Source organism: Rosa rugosa, chromosome 6 (genome assembly GCF_958449725.1).
Source record: "Rosa rugosa chromosome 6, drRosRugo1.1, whole genome shotgun sequence".
NCBI classification, from domain to species: domain Eukaryota; kingdom Viridiplantae; phylum Streptophyta; class Magnoliopsida; order Rosales; family Rosaceae; genus Rosa; species Rosa rugosa.
Window position 1 is genome coordinate 24388978 of NC_084825.1, and position 21058 is coordinate 24410035.

The window sequence follows — 21058 nt, forward strand, 5'->3', positions numbered from 1 at the left end:
ACCCCCTTGCTTCTCTTTTATATATATATATAGAGAGAGAGAGAGAGAGAAGCAAGGGGGTCAACCTCTTGGCTAAGGACATCCTTCTTGGCTAAGGACATCCTTACCTAAGTTTAGGTACGGATTTCCAGTTTTTTGCCACTTTTCGATCACATATTCACAATTTAACTGTTCATTTTTTAGGTCCTAATTAGGGGTCGTCAACGGGCCGGGCCCGGCCCGGCCCGACCCATTCATAGCGGGCTTGGGCCGGGCCGGGCCTTGCTATATTTTTAAATAATAGCGGGCCGGGCCGGGCCTTGCTATATTTTTAAATAATAGCGGGCCGGGCCGGGCCGGGCTTTATTAAAAATAGACGGATCCAAGCCCGTCCATATAAAGCGGGCTTTTTCGGGCCGGGCGGGCTTGGCCTTGCGGGCTTTTTTGGGCCGGGCCTTGCGGGCTTTATGTATAAATAAATATTTAAAGACACAAATATTTTTTTTTTTAATCAAGCTTTGGAAATTCATTGGATAATGATCAAATACAATCAAATATAACATATCTATAATTCTATATTGTACCAAAAAAAAATCTTTATTTATATATAGATACTAATTTATTGATAAATAAATTTTTAAAGGCACTAATTTTTTATAAATATATATTTATACATCATACACTCCAAAGAGCAACATATAGCAATTCAAAGAAAATGAGAAAACTGACCGTTGGATGTGATGATTACAATAAAATAAGAGTGTGGTTAAAAATTTAGTCAATTTCACCATAATTTCAAACCCGATCGGATTGGTCAACTGTAGTCACTTGCATGTTTTCTTGGTTGACCGATGGCGTGATGAACGCAAAACTTGCTTATTTTTTTGCATCACGTTTGTAAATATTTCATCGATGGATGTCTGTGGACATAAGATAAAAATTTCAATTTTTAATTACAAATACGTTGGCCTATACTAATTTGTCTCCTAAAGTTGTATGACTTATACAATGCATTTAAATTGTTGAGGTCCATTCTAAAACAACCGTGAAGTGGAAGATGAATTTGGAGAAACCAACCGCTCGATTGAGAGATTGTAATATTTTATGGTGGTTGTAAAAAATCTAGCCAATTTGGTTATCGTTTCGAATTCGATCAACTAGGTCAAACGTAGTTACTCTTATAAACCTATATTTATATATCATACACTCCAAAGAGCAACCCCTATCAATTCAAAGAAAATGAAAAAACCGACCGTTGGATGAGTTTATTACAATAAATTATGAGTGTGATAAAAAATTTAGCCAATTTCACTATATTTTCGAATTCGATCGGATTGGTCAACCGTGGTCACTTACATGTTTTCTTGGTTGACCGATGGCGTGACAACCGCAACTGAGGAGATGTATGACTTATACATCTAAGAAGCTGAGTCCTCCACAAATTGGCACCAGACAACCTCAGTCCAATGGAGATGTGGTATATTCCTATGTCTATAGAATTGCGCTTGTGTCACATGCATGGATCCATACTTAAAAATATGCTTATATGTTTACGTATGCCCGTAAACCCTTCATATATGTGGGAAAGACATGCAATTTATCCTTTGGTATTCTGCTTAATGCGATATCTGACTTCCATGAGCACTAAATCCGCCAATTTATTTCACATCTTTACAGGATCTCTCTGCCACATTATTTGTTTCTTTGAAAATGCTTCGAACTACTCTCGTAAGGGAAGCTGAGGATGGGTTCATGGCATACCACGTATTTGTGTGAGATTCTTACTCATTTTTTTGTCCCCATCCTAATAGAATAAAATTTATTCCTGAGTTGTAACCTCAGTCCAATGGAGATGTGGTATATTCCTAAGTTCTTTGCTGCTTACTTGATCAGGAATAAGACGTAGAGAGAAATAAGCATCATAATTCCTAGAACGAAGGAGGAACTAGCTCCTGAAAATAAATGGCATTAATAAGTCATATAACGTTATATTCCGTTAGCCTAACAGACAAAGCACTGAACATATTTGCCTTAATTCGGGGTTAAGCTGACGAAGTACACTGATACCAATAGCTCCAGGAAGGGGAAATATCATAGTTGATTCTGGGACTACACTAACAATGGAGTAAGGCCATAAGATCAAAAGGAGTAAGAGACGCTAGTCACTACTTGAGCCTTTGCTACAACACCAAATCAGCTATCAAAGCTCCCACAATCACTGCACATTTCACCTGTGCGGATGTTAAGTTGAAAGCTTCGAACACTTTTATCAATGGATGTTGTCTGCTTTGCTTTCAGACCCGTTACTCAAGGTAATGCCATCTTTGGCAATATGGCACAACCGAATTTCTTGATAGGCTATGACCGTCTCTCTCTTTTAAGCCAACTGATTGCAGTAAAAACTAATTCAGTCGCATATTGCATAATGTAATAAAGGCAAAGGCATGGTGATTTTTTCTTCTTTGAAAGGAGGCATTGCTTTATTTAAGAATAAGATTTTAGTTTTTCATTAGTCATGATTGACCAGAAATGCAATCCCAATTTTTCATTAACCAACCAAAGCTGAATTTCATCCTCCAAAGTGGAAAACTAGTCGCTTATTTCTCGTCGCCTGACCATGAAAAGAGAGGAGACAAATTGACACAGAGCATGCATACGCCTGCAACTATGTTTCATTCATAAATGGGGACAAATGTTATAACTACATTTTTAACAAGGATAGCCTCAGAGTAGTCAATCTGGTACATAAAATATGGAATTGGATTGAGATCACCCAAAAAATTACTAAAATGGGCTACGCATACATGAATCAATATTACATTTGAAGTTAATTTCATGCAAGAGGAAGAAACTAAATCTTCCCAGCATGTGCTCTCCAGTCACAGAAGAAGAGGAAGAGGGCGAATAGATGGCAGCCCTCGTGAAACAAAAACAGCGTCATCATAACTTCACCTATTCACCTTGCTCTCGAGCAATGGAAGCCGAGAGAATTCCAAGGTCACGATTTAAGAATGTCAACGCAGATTCACATTCTGAGATTATTCTTGTGACAGAAGAGGGCTCACCAGCAACTGAGTCAGATGATCCAACAGCAAGAGCAGCATGTGAGTCTCTAAGATTCCTCAAGTTCCCTAGGAACTGCAATAAATGCAAACCAAAAAAAAAAAACAGAGAGATGCCTTGTTACAAATTCATGGTCATGCCTTGTAAAATTGCAGCATCATGGTGCACCCTATATTGTACGATAATAACAATTTAAACTTCTCTCACACCTATTTGGTCAGAAAATGCAATTTTTATGTTATGTGTCATCTTTTGTGTTGTTTTATTTATAGCTTGGAATACATTTTAATATCAAGAAAAAGAACTAGTAGCAGGCAAATTAAGGATAATATATAAAGTTTTTATTGTAGAAAGACAAAGATTAACAGTTTACCAATACTACAGTACCCCATAACAAGTAATCCCACCTTACCTGCCTAAAACCTCCCTACCCCCTTGCACACACACACGGAGAAAAGGTCATCAGGAAGTGATGACATGTTGGGGGAGCAAGAAAGAGAAAGGAGGAGAAAAGGAAAAGTACCAGTCCCACTTTTCCTTCCATTTCCTACAACCTACTCCCAAACAACAACAAAATGTCATAACTCCCCTTCTTTCTATCGTTCAGTTTTCTATATTGTGTTGCTACACAAACTGCTTACTATAAGAAACACCAGTGAGGTTAACCCAAGCCAAGTCTATACCATGATCCACCACCACCAGCATTCCCATACAACACTAAGAAGAGGCATTAACATGAAAAGACAAGAGAGAGGAGGCACAGCATAAAACACCGAAGATCTATATTACAAGTTAAGACAAAGTGAGCAGTGATGAAAGGAATCAAACCCCATGAAACTTTGTAGATAGTTGACAAAAATAGGCCCCACTGCCCCAGAAAATGGAAAAGTGACATTTGCAAACAACTTTCAACTAGTTTCACCCCTGACCCCTTCCAAGTAAAGTCCCTTATGCTTAGAGCCTACCCAACACCAACCAGGCATCATTAGGTCAACGTTCCTATGCTCAATACAATAAATAAACGCATTAATCCATCTGAAACGCAGTAGCAGAAAACTATAGAACTACAGAAATACTTCACTCATATAGCAAAGAGTTTAGAAATATAGAAGCAGCAAATGATTTATTGATAGTGAGTTTCCTATGTGTTACGGAGGGTTGGGAATTGGGTAAGGACTAGGCTAGGTCAGAGGTTTGATTCGCCTCCAATATAACCAAAAAATAAATAAAAAGGTTCCGATGTTGCATCATAAACCACTAAAATATATCAGTGGGGTGGTATAAAGACTACTGGGGCCATTCATACTTTAGCTTCAGTCTAATAAACCTCAAGATGTGCTAGGAAGAAATGAATTCACACATAATTTGATTATCAATGAAATACCTTCAAAAGCATCTTATATGCCTCCAACAAGCGATTGGCAGCTGGCCCGAACCCATGGAGCTGGGGTACCTCCATCATGTGTGTCCAGGGACGTATTTCCTATGAAATGACATTTCAAGGATGCAAATAAAAATATGTCCCTCATACACATGCACACAGCAAAAACTAATAACAAAATATAGTATGGATCTGTGCGCATCAAAATTAATAAAATCATTCAACCAGAGTATCTAAAAGATGAAATTTTCAACTAGCATGGAGCAGAAAGAAGCAAAACAATTATCTCATACAGCATGGAGCAGAAAGAAGCAAAACAATTATCTCATACATACTATGTGAATATGGAGTCCACTAAAGAGTATAAAGTTCACCATCATGAAAGAATATATACAATTCTAAGTAACAACTATGCCATAACCCTTCAGTTTGGTACAGTATATAGTAAGAGATAACAAGAAAAACAAAAACAGCTGAATGTCAAAAGGCAACATATTAAGGAAAAGCTGGTCAGACCTTGGTGTAAATCATATTGAATGATCTTGCAGTTTCTAGAAAAGAATCCAAATGTGAACGCAATCTGGATTCTACCTCTGCATACTCCTCATCTGGGTTGTAAGCATGCTGTTTGTAAAAGGGAGAAATTATAATCACAATGAGAAAAAGAAAATATTAACAACGCAACTAGGGGAACTAATACATATGATTTACAATACCAACCCAAAATTACAGGGAGCATTTGTCACCAAATATATAATCGACCCAAGGCCAAGGCATTTGAAAAATAAAGAAATACTCAAAGTGAATATAACTGGCAATCAAAGAATGTTAAAACTAATACTATAAAATATGAAGTTATCTTAAGGCACAATTTCAAATTTAGGTGGACATTTCTAAGCATCTTCCTGTGATGCAGCATAGGTCAAGTGAAGGTCAAAAAGGAATGAACAGGCATCAAGGTGGTGGTTTTAGGTGTCAGAGAGAGTTGGAGAGATCGAGTACTCTTGGGAACACTCGGAATCTATGGTTGAGGGTAGACACAGCAGAGTGGCTCATGCTTACATAAGACAAGAAGAGGAGTAATATTGTTTTCAAATCAAGATGAATTTATCTTTGCTTTATATTGAATAGTTTAGTTAGAGAACTCTGATATATGACTGGCATAGCCAGAGTATAAACCAGACATTCTTTTCTTCTCTCTTTGTTATAGGAAACAAAATTTTCGTGGAGAAACAAAACTAGAACAGACTACAGAGCAATGGGCAAGACGTCCACTGGATTAATGAACTAAGGAAAGCTATTTACAGCAGCAATCTAAATAAGCGACAACCTCAACTACCACAATAATTACAGAATAACACTAATGAGCAGTAGCACTACAATTTGAAAAGTAGGAAATAGTGGATAACTGCAGGATTATTACTGTCCAAAGCAAGAAGATATATGTAAGGAAAAAGAAACAAACCTTTGATGCCAAATCATCAACCTTTTGTTGAAGACTTGAGAGTATCTTTGATTGTTCTGTAAGCTTTTGCTCCAGCTCAGAAACATCATGCCTGCAAATGAATTTTGATTAAACAGTCAGAATGTTACTATATCCCAAATTAAGTAGGTTATCCTTACTACATCAGTTTGGGTTTTACTTTAGATTTTTATATCAGAAACGATTTAATAACAAACTGATGTATTGGAGTGGTTTTGTTTCTTCTGATGCTACAAAAACAGTGACCAATGTAAGTCATCCTGGGATCATTGACTAATTGATTTCCTAATGGCTAATTAAAAATATGTCTATGTGCCATCTATCTTTACAGTTTAGAACATGCATTCGATCATCTTAATTTAACAGAATATATGGTTGAGAACATCATGTAATAGTCAATACCTCCAACTGATTAGCAGACTTCTTTACCACTTTGGTAGCTGATAAAAGTATTAAGTTAATATGAGTCTTACTCTAGGATTCCTCAAACTAAGAGAACTAAAGGCATATCCAGTTTATCTGGGAGATAAAGCAGATTAAAAGACTTCAGGATTATTTATATGGTCATTAAAACTTTCAGGGAAGCAATTAATGTGTTTACTTTTAGGGAACGAGTTGAAACATAAATGAAAATAGAAACTCTTACAATGGATATATAGACTGAATCTGAACATCAGCGGGAAACAATTTGCACTCTTCCGAGAATATTTGAGCTTGTCTCTCTGCAATGGAATCAATTAGCTGTATATCCTTTGCTACCTGCTCATCTATACTGCAAAAATCACAGTGCATTCAAGATCTCAGGCCAAATTTGTTATGAGAAATCAGAAAACAAATCAATTGCTGATTTTGCTAGAAGAATGGTATTTGAAATTAAAAAACCCTAGTAATTTCTTTATCAAACAATCACTTGCCAAACAAAATGTAAAACTCAGTATTATCATAACCTCCATTCTGGATTATCAGCAAAAATGCTTGCCTCCACGAGATCTACAATTAAACGAAGCATTTCAGTGCGATCTTCATAGCTTCCTCGTCCCTGCCAATTAAAAAGCAGTGTTTAGTAAAAGTTGAGAAAGTCACAGTACAGAGTTACCAGGTTGTAGTTAGATGCAAATTTCACCCAAATGAACATTTAGTCGCCAAATATATTTATCTTCTGTGAAGTGCTAACTAGTTGCAAAATGTGCAGCTTGCAAACTAAATAAAAAATATAAAAAACAAAAAACAAAAACAAATCATTTTTGACTATATGCTGTCTAGTGTGCCTTCTATTACATAACATGTCTGTTCTGATATGCCAGGATAATTTTATTCAAATCACCTGTTTTCATGGAGGTTTCTTCTATGGAGATTGATATTTGACTAGCATATTAGGGGAACTAATTAAAAATTGATCATAAAGGTGACAGAGAGAGTGACTCAAAGTAAAGTGCGGTTCATTTGTAAAGCAACACTAAGGAGATATTAATTTCAGCGATAAGCCATCTATCACTCAGATAAATAATTCAACATCAATATGAATCTACTAACTTGAATGGCTTCTGTGTCAATTGTATTTGTAATACCCAAAAACTTCGCAATCTCTGCCAAATCTGCAAACAGAACAATAAAAGAGATGTAATTAAATTGCTACATCTATTTCATCATGCAGGACATCGCAAGCTTAAAATTTTGGAATTTGAAAAAGTAAATAGCCAGGATATAGCAGCTGACTTTAGGAGAAGGATATGCAGTTAAACACAAGGGAAATAACAGATGAAGGATGCTCCAAAACTTTTTACAGAAAATCCATCCTGGAGAGCATTTTGGTGTTTATGGTTCCAAATGCAACAATCCACATGAGAGGCAATTGGAGAATAAATTGAATAAGAATGAATGCTTTCATTGCTTAGTGATATCTTGCAATTTTCTTCTCAGAAACAAACTTCCATTTACAAAAGAAAGAAGATACAAAGCAGAGGACAAGGAGTGTGCATAACTAGCGTGCAAACTGATTTACAACTAACACAATCACACTCAACAATTAAACATAAAACCAAGAACTAAATCACACCTGCGTTACAATCATAAAGAATGGCCCAAAATTTCAGAGCAAGCTCTACACTCACAAAAAGCAACGGCCAAACCCTCGAATCCTATCTCATAACTGGTTAACATCCTTACCCTTGGCTTCCTCAAAGATCGTTTTGTTCGCCTCCAACATACCACCCAAAAATCAGTAACACTGCACATCTCCCTATATTCATGTTCTATTCCTGCCTCCAAAGGACACACAATAGTGCATTATATGGTTCCAGACTTGCAGAGAAACACATGTCAAACTTGACTCGCTAACCAGCAAAACATTTGAATAGGATTACTTGAAAAAGCTCCTGACTACTAAAGCTTCTCTTCTGGAACCAAAAGACGTCTTGTAACCAGGCCAATACATTAACTAACTACCAGAAGACAAAGGATGTCTTACAAATATAGGCATCAACTGACTAAAAATAGCTTAGCTCGCTCTATCAGACTAAGTAATACTCTAAACTATTTCTTGTTGAGTTGACACTGACATGGTGCTGACCTCATCCTATTAACTATCGCAAGCACAAGCAACTGTGATTTCTTCCTTTAAGTAGACACTGAGCTAAGATTGCAAGCATGTAGCAGTAGAAAACATGTTTCTTCGTCATACAAGGAACAGAAATGTGTGTTATTTCCATCCACTAGACGGGCCTATTTTCGATTCCTTTTGAAATAGCATTCAATGCACTAAGAAATATGTACTGTACTTTGTGTGGTGTTTAGCAAATGCAGTAGTAATAAGAAACAGAAGCCAATACAAGTGTGCATAAAACAATAAGTTACTTTCATCACAATCCAAACAAAATTCGGCATGACCCGGTATTCGAGATTCTACAAGAAGAAACCTTACATTGAATGCGGGCAGTTTCTTCGTCACGATCCATGGCGTCCCCTTGAAGACTTTGTTGAGAGAAAGGTGACTTGTCCCCCAGCAATCTGCAAATGCAACCACCAGAAATGAATGAATCAGCAATCAAGCAAGCAGAGAGAATCGGAGAGTATAAACGGCATGTCGTTTTGTGTACCGGAAGAAGAGCCACTCGAGAAGAGCATAGCGCTCCATGCCGGCGAAGAGGAGAGACTGAGCAGGCGCATTGGCTCTCGGGTAGTTCAAAGTCGCCAGCTTCCGCTGTATCTCTTCCATTTGCCTCGCTGCCATTTCTGACCGGAAAACTCAGATCGGAATTGAATTCCGAAGGCCGGCAGTTGGTGGTCGGTGGTGGGTTAGATTTGGGGTTTTCGTTGAAGTGAAGCGATCAAAGAGAGGGAGAGGGTTTTAAAGTTTTAACCTTTTAATTCAAAAAATATTGCCTTCTCTTTGCGGTCCTTTTTTTTTTTTTTTTCGTTTTTATTGTTTTGAAAAATGGTAACTCCATCATTCTCAAAAAAAAAAAAAAAATGGTAACTCCACTACCATGAATGATAATGAAATGAAAGTAGTAGTATCCAATCAGCCATCAGAATGTTTTTTCCATATTTCAAAATTGCCCCTGCTTTTTAAAAGTGCAATACCCAAACCAGTTAGGAGTTGATTGGTCAGCCGCACCGCCACGCAAGTCTCTCTCTATATAGTGATGGGGGTAGTCAAACTATGATACTATACTAATACTCTCCCTCTCTTGTGGAGATCTAAGCAAGTTTCATGTTTACATATGCTCTTTTTCAACACGATAAGTTTGTATTTTGTGTTTCCGAAGTTTTTCTTTGCCGTCTAGCAATGTGGTTGTCTTTTACTTTGGAGTTTTGTTGAAGGGGGCCTCATTGGGACTGTTGGGTTCTCTAAATCTCGAGGTCGATTCCGTAGTGGCGCAGATTAGGTATAGGCTAGTGATGGAGCTATTGGTTTAACATTGGAGATTGATGTTGGTGGGGTTACTAGTGTTTAGAAGTTGATATCTACATTTGACATTGGGATAAGATGGCTTTTTTGGTTTTGGGGCCCGAGATGGCAGTAGACTAGCGGTTGGTTGGGTGGTGTGAGAGTTGTTTTAATGTTACTGATCTTGCTCTGCCGGTTAATAGTAAGGCAGCGTGATTGTGGTGGAATGGTGATAGGTGGCGTGTATCATGAGGTACAATGGTTGGTTAAAGACGTCCTTAATCACAGAATCCAAGATGGTACATACTCGTAGGTACCAAGCACAAATAGTACTTGTCTAGGGACCGAACTAGAATACAGGATCCTTGTTGATTAAGCAAACATGAAAGTCGAGACTTACACTACCAAATCCGATCGATAACTAGAGGGCAAAGGACATTGATCGAAAGACCATCTAGACATATCATCAAAAGTAGGGTGGCTTCGGTTCAGAAATCAACATTTTTGTTTGGTACCAATACCGAGTCGAACATAGTTGGTTCTAAGATTTTCATGCGATGGCGAACCGGCCATTGTTGTTTGCCGACAATTGGATTGATTTTGGTTGGCATCGATTATAACTCTGGTAGGAAGAAATGTAGGATGAGATAGGGGCAAATATATATTTGCAAATCCAAATGAAAAAGAACGGGAGAAAAAAAAATGTAAGAAGGAAAAGGAGAAAAGAAATAAAGAAGAACGGAAATGAGAGAAGAAATGAGGATGAAGAGCATAATGAAAATGCCAGAAACATGAAGAGAAAAAATGCATAAAGCTTTGAAAATCGAAGTAAATAGAAAACATAACGGGTACATATTCTTCTGGTACATAGAAAAAATAAATAAAAGAAAGATTCAGTTTCAAGTTTAGAGATAAGGTAAATATATTATTATTTCTCTATGAGATAAGAACGAGTGATATTGTGGCCTAGTAAATAAGACTCAATGCTGGTTCGAGCATTCAATGCTTATTTAGGTCTGTTCGATCTGATCCAAATGAGTATTTCATACCTATAAAGACCATCATTTCCTACTCTTTTTTTTTTTTTTTTTTTTTTTTTGGAAGCGAGCTAAGGACTAACTCAACGCCCTTAGTCGAAATTTTATTAAAACAGAAGAAAGGTACAATAGGAAGGGGGGACTAGGCCAAAACCACTCCCAATAGGCGCAAAGCAACAAGCCGGGCATACCCAAACTTGCAAAGGAACAATACATAAACAGTACAAAGAAAAACAATCCGAAAGAAACAAAGGACAAACTATAAATCTACGGGAAAACATAAACTAAGAAAAGCGATAATTAATTCTTGAAGACAAGTCTCTGCCAAACTCTGCTAGAAATGAAGAGGGTAAGGTTCTCCACCAGACTGCACCAACATTTGAGGCTCCATAACGGGCAAATTTGTCAGCTAAAGCATTTCCTTCTCTAAAGATATGTGTCATTCTGAAATTGATCTGACTAACCTTGTGTAAACAATTCAACCATGAGGTACGCAATCTCCATGGTATTAAACCAGGGTTCTTGAAGTATCGTAGTGCTAGTATTGAGTCCGTTTCCAACCAAATGTGAGTCCAGCGACGGACCAAAGCAACATTTATTGCTTCAATAATCGCGAGAACCTCAGCATCAATAGCACTTGGCACCGTAGCATTAAATGAGAAGCCCCCAAGAAAAAGCCCCTCAGAATCTCTGAACACGCCCCCAAAACCTGCTCTTGTAGTGCCTGAAAAGGAACCATCCGTATTTACCTTTATCCAACCTGAGGGAGGAGCCTCCCAAACCACTGGTATAAACTTTGGGGCCTTTGCTCTGAGTGGAGAGACTCCCAACAATGAATAAACCGGCACTGCAGACGTAATTCGAGCGCAAGGAACAAAGTAACACAGCGCTGAGTCCTTGAAAGAGTTAATAAGGAACTGTTTAAATCGCCAAGAAACAAATACTCTCCCATCAAACCTTATTTTATTTCTTTCAGTCCATATACACCAAAACAGATTGCAAACAGCTAACCTCCATAACAGTTTTGAAGCAAACGGAATCGGGTTTAACAAAACGGGAGAGAAGAGCCCTTGTAAAGAAATTAACGCTGGGCGTTGTAGGCGGAACATGGCAAACAACCAAGTCCATACGTCATGGAGCATAGGGCAATTGAAGAAAAGATGGTGTACAGATTCCACATCCGAGTGACAGAGTGAGCATTGAGAGCAAATAATCATACCTCTGCGCTGCATAATTTCATCAACCAAGATTTTGTGATGGAAAACTTTCCAACAAACAATGCTTTTTCTGGGTTGCAATGCTTTGTGCCATATAGCCTTTCCCCACTCAAGAGGAGCATTCGGGTCTGAAAGAAAAGTATAGGCCTCTGCTGCAGTCAAGGAACCAGACGAAGTAGTAGGCCAGATCACAGTATCCTCCAAAACAGCCTCTGGAATGTCAATCTGCATAATATCATTAGAAGCTTCTGGAAATTTCTCAAGAAGCTCTAATGGAAGGTCCCATTGATTCTGCACAATATAATCACCAACACGATCTTGAAGGAACGGCAGAACTGAAGGATCAATGTTCAATCTGACTGCTAATGAGCTACCGAGCCAATTGTCCTTCCAAAAATATATATTCATGCCGTTACCTACCTGCCATCTCAAGTTTGATAATAATACAGACCATAATTGCCGCAGACCGGTCCAGACAGACGATCTTTGATAATAAGAATAAATGTCTAGATTCACTTTTAAGAACCTAGCTCGGAGAAACACTGAAGAGGAAGATGTACCTGTTACCATTTCCCAACATCGCTTAAGAAGAAGAGAGCGATTTAAAGTGAAAATATTTTTTAGACCAAGCCCTCCACAATCTTTAGGCAAGCAACAATTCTTCCAAGAAACCAAAGCAGCGCCCTTCTTCAGAGGATCCCCAGACCAGTAAAAATTGCGCATCCAGCCTTGCACTCTCTTTAGTAATTCACGTGGCCAATGATAGACCTGAAAACTATAAACCAATAAACTTTGGATGACAGAAGAAATAAGTTGCAGACGCCCAGCTTGTGATAACTGCAAGCCTTTCCAAGAACTTAATTTGCAGCGAACCTTGTCTACAATAGCCCTGAAGTATGCCGTTTTAGGCCTCCCAAAAATATTGGGACCCCCAAATAATTAAAGGGCACACAACCTTCTCTAATGCCAAGAATATGTTGAATAGCAGTTGCTCTTGGTCTTGCATATCTTCCTAAGAAAACAGAGGACTTTGTTTTATTAACCACCTGCCCTGAGTTTGCTGCATATTCTTGAAGAAACCTATTTAGAGCCCGTAGCCCCCTGGAGTTACCCTGCATAAAAATCATCACGTCGTCTGCATATAAGACATTGGAAGGAGGTTGCAGCTTCTTAGGGGCAGCGATGCTCTTGATTTTTCCCCTACTCACTAGATCACAAAGCCCCCTGCTGAGAACCTCTTCTGCAAGGCAGAAAAGAAGAGGGGATAAAGGGTCCCCCTGACGAACCCCTCTAGAGCAGTTGAAGAACCCACAAGGTGTCCCATTAACTGACACAGACAGTCTAGCTGAGTGCAGAACACTTTGAATCCAATTTACAAAAGTAGAGCAAAAACCAAAAGATCGTAGAACTCGAGTTAAAAATTCCCAATCTAATGTGTCAAATGCCTTGCTAATATCAATCTTAATAGCAATATTCCCTCCCGCACACTGCCGATCTAATAAATTCATACACTCAGATGTCAAAATAATTGAGTCAGCTATGGACCTACCTCTGATAAATGCACTCTGGCTTGGCGAAACAATTCTCATAGCAACTGAACAAAGTCTTTCAGCAAGAATTTTAGTGATCACCTTAAAGACAAAATTTGCAAGAGCAAGAGGTCTAAAGTCGGCCAGTCCGTCTGCGTTCTCCTTCTTCGGAATAAGAATAATGAGATTGGAATTAAAATTAGGTGGAATAAACCCCGAAGCAAAGAAAGATTGTACTGCGGCAATCACCTCGTTAGAAACCACACCCCAACAGTGTTGGAAGAAACATCCTCCAAAACCATCAGGCCCAGGGGCACTGAAACCATCCATAGCTGAAACTGTCGCAGAGATCTCCTCCGAGCTAGGGAGAGCAACGAGCATATTATTTTCCTCCATAGTAACAAGGTTAGGGATCACCCTTTCCACTAGTCCAGAATTTATAATAATGGGGTCTTTAGTGAATGCATCAGTATAGTGTTGAACAACCCTACTCGCAATTAGCACTTGGTCTTGAATTATCACATTGCCAACCCTAAGAGACACCAACGGTTTTTGTAGTCTCCGAATCCTGATCATATTGTGAAGAAAGGAAGTATTCCTGTCACCATCAACTAACCATCGGACTCTAGCTTTATGACGGAGGAAACTATCTTGCATGGAGAGCGCAAGAAGATAATTAGAATTGGCAGCCTCCTCACAGTGGAGCAATTCCTGAGAAGGACCCCGAGCAGAAATTTCATGTTGAATACCATCCAACACCTCTCTAGTATCCTCCACTCTTTGATTGACATCTCCAAAAGTCGTCCTATTCCAGTTCTTTAAAAACCCCTTTAAAGCTTGAAGCTTAGCTGCAAGGACGAACATTGGACACCCTGAGAACTGAACTTGGCCCCAAAAATCTCTTACCATTGAAAGGAAGTCCTGGTGTTGAAGCCACATGCGCTGAAAGCGAAAAGGAGATTTAGCAATGCTCAGTAGCTTAGAGAAGGTAATAAGAAGGGGACAATGATCTGAAGTAGCTTTTGTTAGAGTACGGCATTCAAGTTGCGGCCAAGCCTCAATCCAATCCAAATTTCCAAGAGCCCGATCAAGTCTTACATTTGTTCTGCCATTAGACCACGTGTAGGATAGGCCTTTTGTCTCAATATCAAGTAAACTGCAATTTGTGCACATCTGCTGGAACTCAGAGCAGGAAGTAACGCTTGGAGCATTACCACCGCGTTTTTCATGAGCGCCCAAAATGCAATTAAAGTCCCCAAAGACAAGCCAAGGCCCATGAACAATAGTCTCCTTAATGCTAGCCAACTCATTCCAAAGAATACGACGGCCAGATATTGTTGTTTTAGCATATACTGTAGTCAAAACACAACTGACTCCCTCGAAAGAGCCAGAAATAGTGATTTGCTGCTCAGTTGAAGAAACCACTTGAAATCTGAAATCAACATGACAAAGAAACCAGATATTGGGGTCATGTGATCCCCTATTATTAGTAGCAAAAGGGACTAAACCCAAGGATCTCCAGAAAGAAACTGAAATAGAAGAAATCATCACAAAAGGTTCCGACAGACAAACAATAGCAGGCCTGTGAGAACGTACCATACGCTTGAAAGCCCGTTTTGTATCCTCATTGGCAAAACCACGGGCATTCCAGTATAAAATCTTCATTTAAAAAGAGATATGTTTGGCTCCCTTATTCAGGAGAGCCTGGCTTGTTACAGGTTTGCGTTGCATAAACTTTTCCTTTGCTTTGACAGATTGCTTGTTAAGCCTCTTTGTCTTTTTGGAAATCACAGGAGTGAATTCACCTTCTTCCACATCATCCTCCTGGACTTGATCGACAATCTTGGTAGGATCATATGGTGGAGTGTTGGAGCATTGAGATGGCTCCTCCATCACGTCTTTCAATCTAGGAAACCCAGGAGGTACACTCTCAGAAGAGGAGTTGGACACCTGTTGGAATAACTCTGAATGCTTTTGCCCTAGCATAGAAGAGCCATAGGCATCACTCCTCCCTATCTGTTCAATTGCCCCCAAACCAACTGCAGCATCCTGTACCGTGGTATGCTCAATCACTGGCTCCACAGCTGGCACATGCACCATCATTGGATCATGCATAATGGCTAGGGTATCATTCTGTTGGGCACCGGTTGCAGCAACGTCCGCAGCCATTGCAGATAGCAAAGGCTCTGAGTCACACACATGTTCAAAGCCACGCTCAGGGACATCGTCTAGTTTTGAGGACTGCACAATGTTCCGATCGCGTACCTCAGCCTTCGCCTGTGCAAATGGACGTCTACTCCTGCGCGACCTTCTTGCGTTACGTTTCTTTGACCCGGAGCGCTCGGTTGAACGACCCCGATCAACTGTATCAGCAAGCCTTTCTTCCTCCAAAGACATTGATCTACACGAAGCAGCAATATGACCAATAATCCCACATCTGCTGCAAACATGAGGCACAGACTCCAACTCAACCCCAACAACCACAACTTCACCATTCGCTCTAGTGATTCTGAGTTTATCCAGGGGAGTTTGCGAGAAATCAACATCTACAAGGATTCTAGCATACATGCCAACAGTGCGGTTCTTTGTACGGGGATCCAGTTTCAATGGCGTGCCAATGCCAGCAGCAATTTCGAATAGGGTTTGATGATCCCAGAAAGCAAACCCCAAGTCCCAAAATCGGACCCAAACCTGCCCAAACGTGTTCCTGTAGGTCGATGGCGAGAAGCTCGGCGACCACTTGATGAGCCTGAGCATCCCAGTTTGAAGACGTAGTGATCCCATAGACCAGAGTTGTTGCATATCAGCTAGGGTTTTAAATTGGAGCATGAAAAAACCCCTGCCCAGAGGCGCAACAGTCCATTCTCCCAAGGATGACCAACACTTTCTAAGTTGTTGAACAAGATCCGGTGTTCTGATAGGAGCGGTTACGCGACCTACCAAATTCGTTTTGCATCTCTCCATCCCTCGACGAAAAGGTTCCTCAGAGATTCGAATGGAAACCAAACCCTCCTCCTCAAAAGGAGTTGGCAGGTCATCTATTACAAAGTTAAGGGGTGAGTTATCAGAAAGAATAGCCGCATAGGAGGTAGACGGGGTTTTTGGACTTGCGTCTGCCATCCCTAAACCCTAATCCGTCTTCCCTCTGAGCCTCTATCTCTCTCTCCACTATCAATCAAATGTTTTTCTTTTCAAACTCCATCATTTCCTACATTTGAAGAACTAGTGACGACACCCTCATCGGTTTCCATATAAATGTCTCTTATCAAATCCTTAATGATAAGAAAGAAACCTTAGGAAGAAAAGAAAAACACTCAGCTTTCAAGATGGTTTTGGTAAGGTTTGTGATCGGGATCCCCTTTTCGATTTTTGAAACGTTTGAAAGTACAGGGTTGACACTGAAGGAAATTATCAAAAATTGGTATGGGATACCCGTGGAGCAGCAAAACCTCTATATCCCAGAACCGCATGATGGTGAATCCATATTTGAATTAGATGAAATTAATCGAGGATGACATACTATTGGTTTCATTGGATCTTGTACAGTTCGACACTGTCATGGTAAAACTCAGTTGGCTTCCCGTGGACGACCCGAACAGCTCTCTGAGCACGGCTGAGAGTGTGTTCCGCATAAATCCGGTGTGAGCCATGAATAACGAAAAAAGAATCTCAAAAGCCATCTTTGATAATTATATGAAACAAATATTAGGATAACCAAAAATTATCTCGATCTGAAATTTAAAATATGAAACCCTTTAAATTTCTTTGTCAAATTAATTAATAAAGAAAAGAACGAGAGAGTTCAAACATTATTTCTTCTGTTATTGAATTTGTGAAGAAGAAATTCTTTTTAGATTTTTTTTTTTTTTCAAATGACTTAATAACGATAGCGAATGCATTTAGGATGAAAATAACTTAACAAATTAGTATTAAAAGAGGTGGCTTTGTTTACCATTAGATTACTTGGATGAAGAGGATTTTATGAAATTTACAAACTTTATGGCTCCCTCACTTTAGAGGAGCTGGATTTATTGAAGAAAAGGATAAAAGGGTGTCATGCGTTTGCAATTATTGATATTTGAAAAGTTTCAGTAAAATATATTATGGCTCCGCTAGTCCACATGAGCTTCAAATCTTCTGTCCCCATTTCCCTGTCTCCCTATAAAATTTTGACACTTGGCATTTGTTTCCTACTCAGCCTAACAATCTCTTACCAGCCTACTAACCCTGTTAAACTCTAACTCAACTCTAACTCAACCCTAACCCAACATCTCTAAATTAAAAAGATAAATTTATATTTACAAAAAATACAGTGAATACTAAACGTCGACCAAAACACTAAACCAACGACTCTTCTTCTTCTTTTTCTTCTTCTTCTGTCTGGGTGGCTTGACTGGAACTCCTCTTCAAAAATGCCATAGCTATAATCAGAAGACGACCATGAGTACTACGTCGAACCTCATCATGATTTGAAACCAATTGATCGCATATTGGTATATTGCATCCTTCTGCATTTTCATTTGTTTTCTAGGGTGAATCGTTTCACCATTCTTACACTTGCCAATCATGAAACATGAATCTCATGTGCCATCAAACTCAAAAAACTTAGCAATATCAACACCGGTAAGTATTGATATTCCTTCTTTTTTTCTTACTATAATTATATATGTGTACGTTTTTGTGTATATACATATGGACAGCTTTGCGTTTAATTCATTGTGAAGTCCTTCAATTTTGATAGACAAAGCAACTGTTCAATTTAGTTATTTTCCAATTTTTTTTTTCCATATATCTTCATGCAAAGCTTTGGCCCAAAGCTCTTATGTAATGGATATGATTGAATGCCCTAGAGACTTGCTGGCGAATAACTATTATCATAGATCATTCAATGAACGTACATACCAGTTTGGCAGATAGTTGTGATTGTGGAAGCTATTATCTAATATATTATTGATCTTATATTTCTTTTAAGGACATGGAAGCAACAGATAGTTGTGATTGTCAAATATTTAGTAAATTGGATTTTGGGAGTGGTATAGACTTGAATGGTTCTGTAGAAGTTAAAAATAATGAAGTTAGAGGTAGTGAAGAAGAGTCAGAAGAAGCCACAAAACTTAATGAAACGACTGATTCAATTCATTCCAGAATGCGTCAAGAATTGATTCCTGTAGTTGGTATGGATTTTGAAACAGAAGATGATGCACATGCTTTTTACAATTGATATGCATATAGATTTGGTTTCAGTACTAGATTAAGTAAAGCACATAAATCCACCAGTAGCCTATTGAGGGATAGGCTCTTTGTTTGCTCAGCCGAAGGTAAACGTGGAAGAGACAAGCGAAATCTATATGTCAAATCTCATCGTGCTGAGACAAGATTTGGTTGTAGAGCTAAGATGAAAATTAGGTATGATTTGTTATCCAGAAAGTATAGTGTTGTGGAATTTGTTGCTGATCATACCCATGTGACTTCAACTCCTAGTAAGACCCATCTTTTTAGGTCTCATGGGAAAATCTCTCTTGCACAAATTGTTCAAGCTGATATGGCTTACGATTCAGGAATCAATCCAAAAAAAACTCTTGAACTATTGAGTAGACAAGCTGGTGGACGTGAGCATTTGGGATTTATTCCAGAAGATTATAGGAATTATTTACGTTCAAAGCAAACAAGAGAAATGAAGTCAGGGGATACTGGTGGTGTTTTAGAATATGTACAAAGAATGCAGTTGAATGATCCAAATTTTGTTTATGCAATACAAGTGGATGAGGATGATTTGATAACCAATATTTTCTGGGCTGATGCAAAGATGATGGTAGACTATGATTACTTTGGTGATGTAGTATGTTTTGATACCACTTACAAGAAAAATAAAGAAGGCAGACCTTTTGCGATGTTTGTTGGTGTCAAGAATCATAAGCAAACACTTATATTTGGTGATGCATTGTTATATGATGAGACCGCTGAAACTTTCATGTGGTTGTTTGATACCTTTGCAAATACAATGTCTGGAAAGACACCAAAGAGCATTTTGACTGACCAAGATCCCGCAATGGCTAAAGCGTTAGCTTCACAATGGCCAGATCGAAACACATCATCGACTATGCATTTGGCACATATATCAAAATGCAGCTAAGCATCTTAGTAATGTGACGTTTGAGAAATTTAAGGATTTTGCTGAAGACTTTAGCAGTATCATATATGATTATGAAGATGTTGAAGACTTTTTAATTGCTTGGAAGAAGATGCTTGAAAAATACAATCTCCAAGAAAATAAATGGTTAGGCCGGTTATTTGATTTGAAGGAGAAATGGGCTTTAGTTTATGGGCGAGAAACATTCTGCGCAGATATTACCACCACCCAACGCAGCGAAAGCATGAATAATTCTATCAAGAAGTATGTGAGTTACAAGTATGATTTGCTGCGATTTTTTCGTCACTTTCAGAGATTACTTGATGACCGTCGTTATAATGAGTCAGTAGCAGATTTTAAAGCAAGTCAGACCACTCCTGCATTGTCATTCCCAGTGAAAATATTAAGGAATGCAGCAAAAGTGTACACACCAGCAGTGTTTCAATGGTTCCAAGTTGAGTTGTGTAAAGCTCATGACTGTACCTTGAAGTTATTTGGTGAGATTGGAACGATGCGCATATATGAAGTTATCGCTCATGGAAAGCGTTTCCACCATACAGTAACATTTGACTAAGTTGATAATACTATCTCATGCACTTGTAAGAATTTTGAGTTTGCTGGAATTTTGTGTTCACATGCTTTAAAGATTCTCTCGACAAATAATATCAAGACCATTCCTAGTCAACACATCTCAAAGAGATGGATAAAGGATATTAGAGATCAAAGAGCAAAGGTGTCTTGTCCAAATGCAAATGATGATGACCAGAAAGCAAAAATAGCAAGGCTTTACAGAGAATTGGCTCGATTACATACTGAACTTGCAACAAGTACTGCTGAATCTGATGAAGCTTATGAAATTGCTACAGTGGCCCTTCACAAGACATTAGCAGATGTTAAGGCATCTTTAAAGAAAAAGATCAATCAAGAAGCACCTCAAGTTGCCTCACCGATCATCAATAGTGCACTTGAGGTTATTTTTGATAATTTTGATGATCATAGGGTCAGAGGAATCAAGGTTAAAGAAAGAATTGTTCGTAAGGAGGAATTTGTTAGACCAAAGAATGCTCTGGAAAAGCTTTTAGGAAACAAAAGGCATAAGAAAGAGGTAGATACTTATCGAGACACCAAAGAGAACCAAAATTAGATCATTCCAATGTGAACTCCACATGTATTTCTTCTACACAAGTTCAACTCTATTCGACACAACAAATGGAACTGCAAACACATCCTTCACTTCTTAATTCCACAAGCGCTCTTGCTTCACAAAATCAATTGAATGAAAAGGTATGGAATTCTTTCTTAATTAAATGTTTTTTTTTTATTTTGGCTTCGTTGTTGAAGACTTGTTCT

At 38.7% G+C, this 21058-nt stretch overlaps 3 protein-coding genes across 3 annotated transcripts; 1 reads left to right on the forward strand and 2 right to left on the reverse strand.

The window, feature by feature from the left end:
* Positions 1–2631: 2631 nt before the first annotated feature.
* On the reverse strand, positions 2632–9274 carry LOC133715448 (AUGMIN subunit 7). Its single transcript, XM_062141946.1, has 9 exons — positions 9002–9274; positions 8827–8912; positions 7440–7501; positions 6854–6945; positions 6553–6678; positions 5889–5979; positions 4940–5047; positions 4427–4525; positions 2632–3117 (listed from the first exon to the last, which is right to left on the reverse strand). The coding sequence occupies exons 1-9, from the start codon at positions 9133–9135 to the stop codon at positions 2932–2934; spliced, it is 984 nt and encodes a 327-aa protein (XP_061997930.1). The 5' UTR covers positions 9136–9274; the 3' UTR covers positions 2632–2931.
* Positions 9275–15243: 5969 nt separating this feature from the next.
* LOC133716449 (uncharacterized) lies at positions 15244–16698 on the reverse strand. Its single transcript, XM_062143161.1, has one exon. The coding sequence runs from the start codon at positions 16696–16698 to the stop codon at positions 15244–15246; it is 1455 nt and encodes a 484-aa protein (XP_061999145.1).
* Positions 16699–18973: 2275 nt separating this feature from the next.
* On the forward strand, positions 18974–20852 carry LOC133716450 (protein FAR1-RELATED SEQUENCE 2-like). Its single transcript, XM_062143162.1, has 3 exons — positions 18974–19511; positions 19708–20267; positions 20355–20852. The coding sequence occupies exons 1-3, from the start codon at positions 18974–18976 to the stop codon at positions 20850–20852; spliced, it is 1596 nt and encodes a 531-aa protein (XP_061999146.1).
* The last annotated feature ends 206 nt before the right edge of the window (positions 20853–21058 follow it).

Excerpts from the sequence above, each read along its gene's own strand:
- LOC133715448 (XM_062141946.1), bottom strand. The coding sequence starts at position 9,135 with ATGGCAGCGAGGCAAATGGAAGAGATACAGCGGAAGCTGGCGACTTTG. Across the intron at positions 6,679-6,853 it reads GCTGATAATCCAGAATGGAG|TATAGATGAGCAGGTAGCAA; the intron begins GTTATGATAATA and ends TGATTTTTGCAG. Across the intron at positions 5,048-5,888 it reads TTGATGATTTGGCATCAAAG|CATGCTTACAACCCAGATGA; the intron begins GTTTGTTTCTTT and ends TTTTACAAACAG.
- LOC133716449 (XM_062143161.1), bottom strand. The coding sequence starts at position 16,698 with ATGGCAGACGCAAGTCCAAAAACCCCGTCTACCTCCTATGCGGCTATT.
- LOC133716450 (XM_062143162.1), top strand. The coding sequence starts at position 18,974 with ATGAAAATTAGGTATGATTTGTTATCCAGAAAGTATAGTGTTGTGGAA. Across the intron at positions 19,512-19,707 it reads TAAGCAAACACTTATATTTG|CTAAGCATCTTAGTAATGTG; the intron begins GTGATGCATTGT and ends ATCAAAATGCAG. Across the intron at positions 20,268-20,354 it reads GAAAGCGTTTCCACCATACA|ATTCTCTCGACAAATAATAT; the intron begins GTAACATTTGAC and ends CATGCTTTAAAG.